The 1241-nt window shown below is 51.7% G+C and overlaps 1 protein-coding gene across 2 annotated transcripts in view; it reads left to right on the top strand.

Moving 5' to 3' along the window:
• Nucleotides 1–1020, top strand: part of IFNAR1 (interferon alpha and beta receptor subunit 1) — a 24252-nt gene extending 23232 nt beyond the window's left edge. For both annotated transcript variants that reach the window (XM_027909448.1, XM_027909449.1), the window contains one exon: nt 660–1020. In XM_027909448.1, coding sequence (XP_027765249.1) covers nt 660–887 — 228 coding nt within the window. In that variant the 3' untranslated portion in view covers nt 888–1020. The remainder of the gene's footprint in view (nt 1–659) is intronic.
• Nucleotides 1021–1241: the final 221 nt, after the last annotated feature.

The following is a 1241-nucleotide window of genomic DNA, read 5'->3' as shown; positions in this document are numbered from 1 at the left end:
AATTTGTTGCTGGAAAGGGTGGTGAGGCCTTGGCAGGGGCTGCCCAGGGAGGTTTGGAGTGCCCAGCCCTGCAGGTGTCCAAGGCAGGCCTGGCCGTGGCACTCAGTGCTCTGGGCTGGGGGACAAGGTGGGGATGGGGCACAGGGGGATCCATGGGCTGGGAGGGCTTTTCCAGCCTCAGGGATCCTGAGATTCAGTGAACTAAACTTCATCCTAATTTTGAGTTGTTGAACATGGGGTAACAAATGGCTATTAGAGGTAGAAAACCTCATGATACTCCTCAGCATGATCATAGAATGCCTGACTGGTTTGGGTTGGGAGGGACCTTAAAGCTCATCTAATTATCCCCCCTGCCATGGGCAGGGACACCTTCCACCAGCCCAGGGTGCTCCAAGCCCCGTCCAACCTGGCCTGGGACACTTCCAGGGATCCAGGGGCAGCCACAGCTTCTCTGCCCAACCTGTGCCAGGGCCTGCCCACCCTCACAGCCAGCAATTCCTTCCTAATCACCACCCTCACAGTAAAGAATCCCATAAACCAGATTTGTGCAACTGTGGTGTGAGGCAGAATCATTATTTAAATTATTTAAATTATTTAAATCATTATATAAATATTGTGTTGGAATGTTCATCCCTCCCTTTTCTCCTTGTGTTTCTCAGGGGTTTGGGGGACAGCTCTGCACCAGCCCTTATCTGTCAGCTCCAGAAGAACCAATAGAGAACTGTTCTATAATTGAATCCATGGTCACATGTGAAGGAAATCAGATCGATTTTAAAGACTACAAACATTCCAAGCAGAGCAGCCGAGACTCAGGAAATTACTCCAACGAGGACAACACTTCAGGGAACAAAGGCTCGGCAGAAACTTTGGAAAAGGAGATAATATAACTCTGAGGAAGGTAAAACTCATCTCTGGGGCCGGCAGCTTGGTGGAACTTCTTTACTGTGGGAGTCACAGCCTGAGGAAGGGGCTGTGACTTTTGGGATCGTTGTCTTTGGGCTTCCAGATCTGCACTTTGTTGGTTGGGAGTCACTGGATGGACTGCACTGATGTGTCACCACGTGAGCAAGCACTGACCTTCTGCATGGAGAGGAGCAGATCTGGACACTCTCTGTGTCAGCTCAGCTCAGCCTGCGTGTTCCACAGCAGAGTTTGTCTCTCTCTGGCTCACAGGGGGTTGTGTTGGGTCCGGTGCGTGCCGGGCCATCCCCCTCAGTCCCGGCGTCTGCTCTCCCAATGTT

The sequence above is a fragment of the Empidonax traillii genome, unplaced genomic scaffold (genome assembly GCF_003031625.1).
Source record: "Empidonax traillii isolate 1590-97213 ecotype Southwest subspecies unplaced genomic scaffold, ASM303162v1 scaffold2139:size67343, whole genome shotgun sequence".
NCBI classification, from domain to species: domain Eukaryota; kingdom Metazoa; phylum Chordata; class Aves; order Passeriformes; family Tyrannidae; genus Empidonax; species Empidonax traillii.
This window is presented reverse-complemented; position numbering and strand designations above follow the sequence as displayed.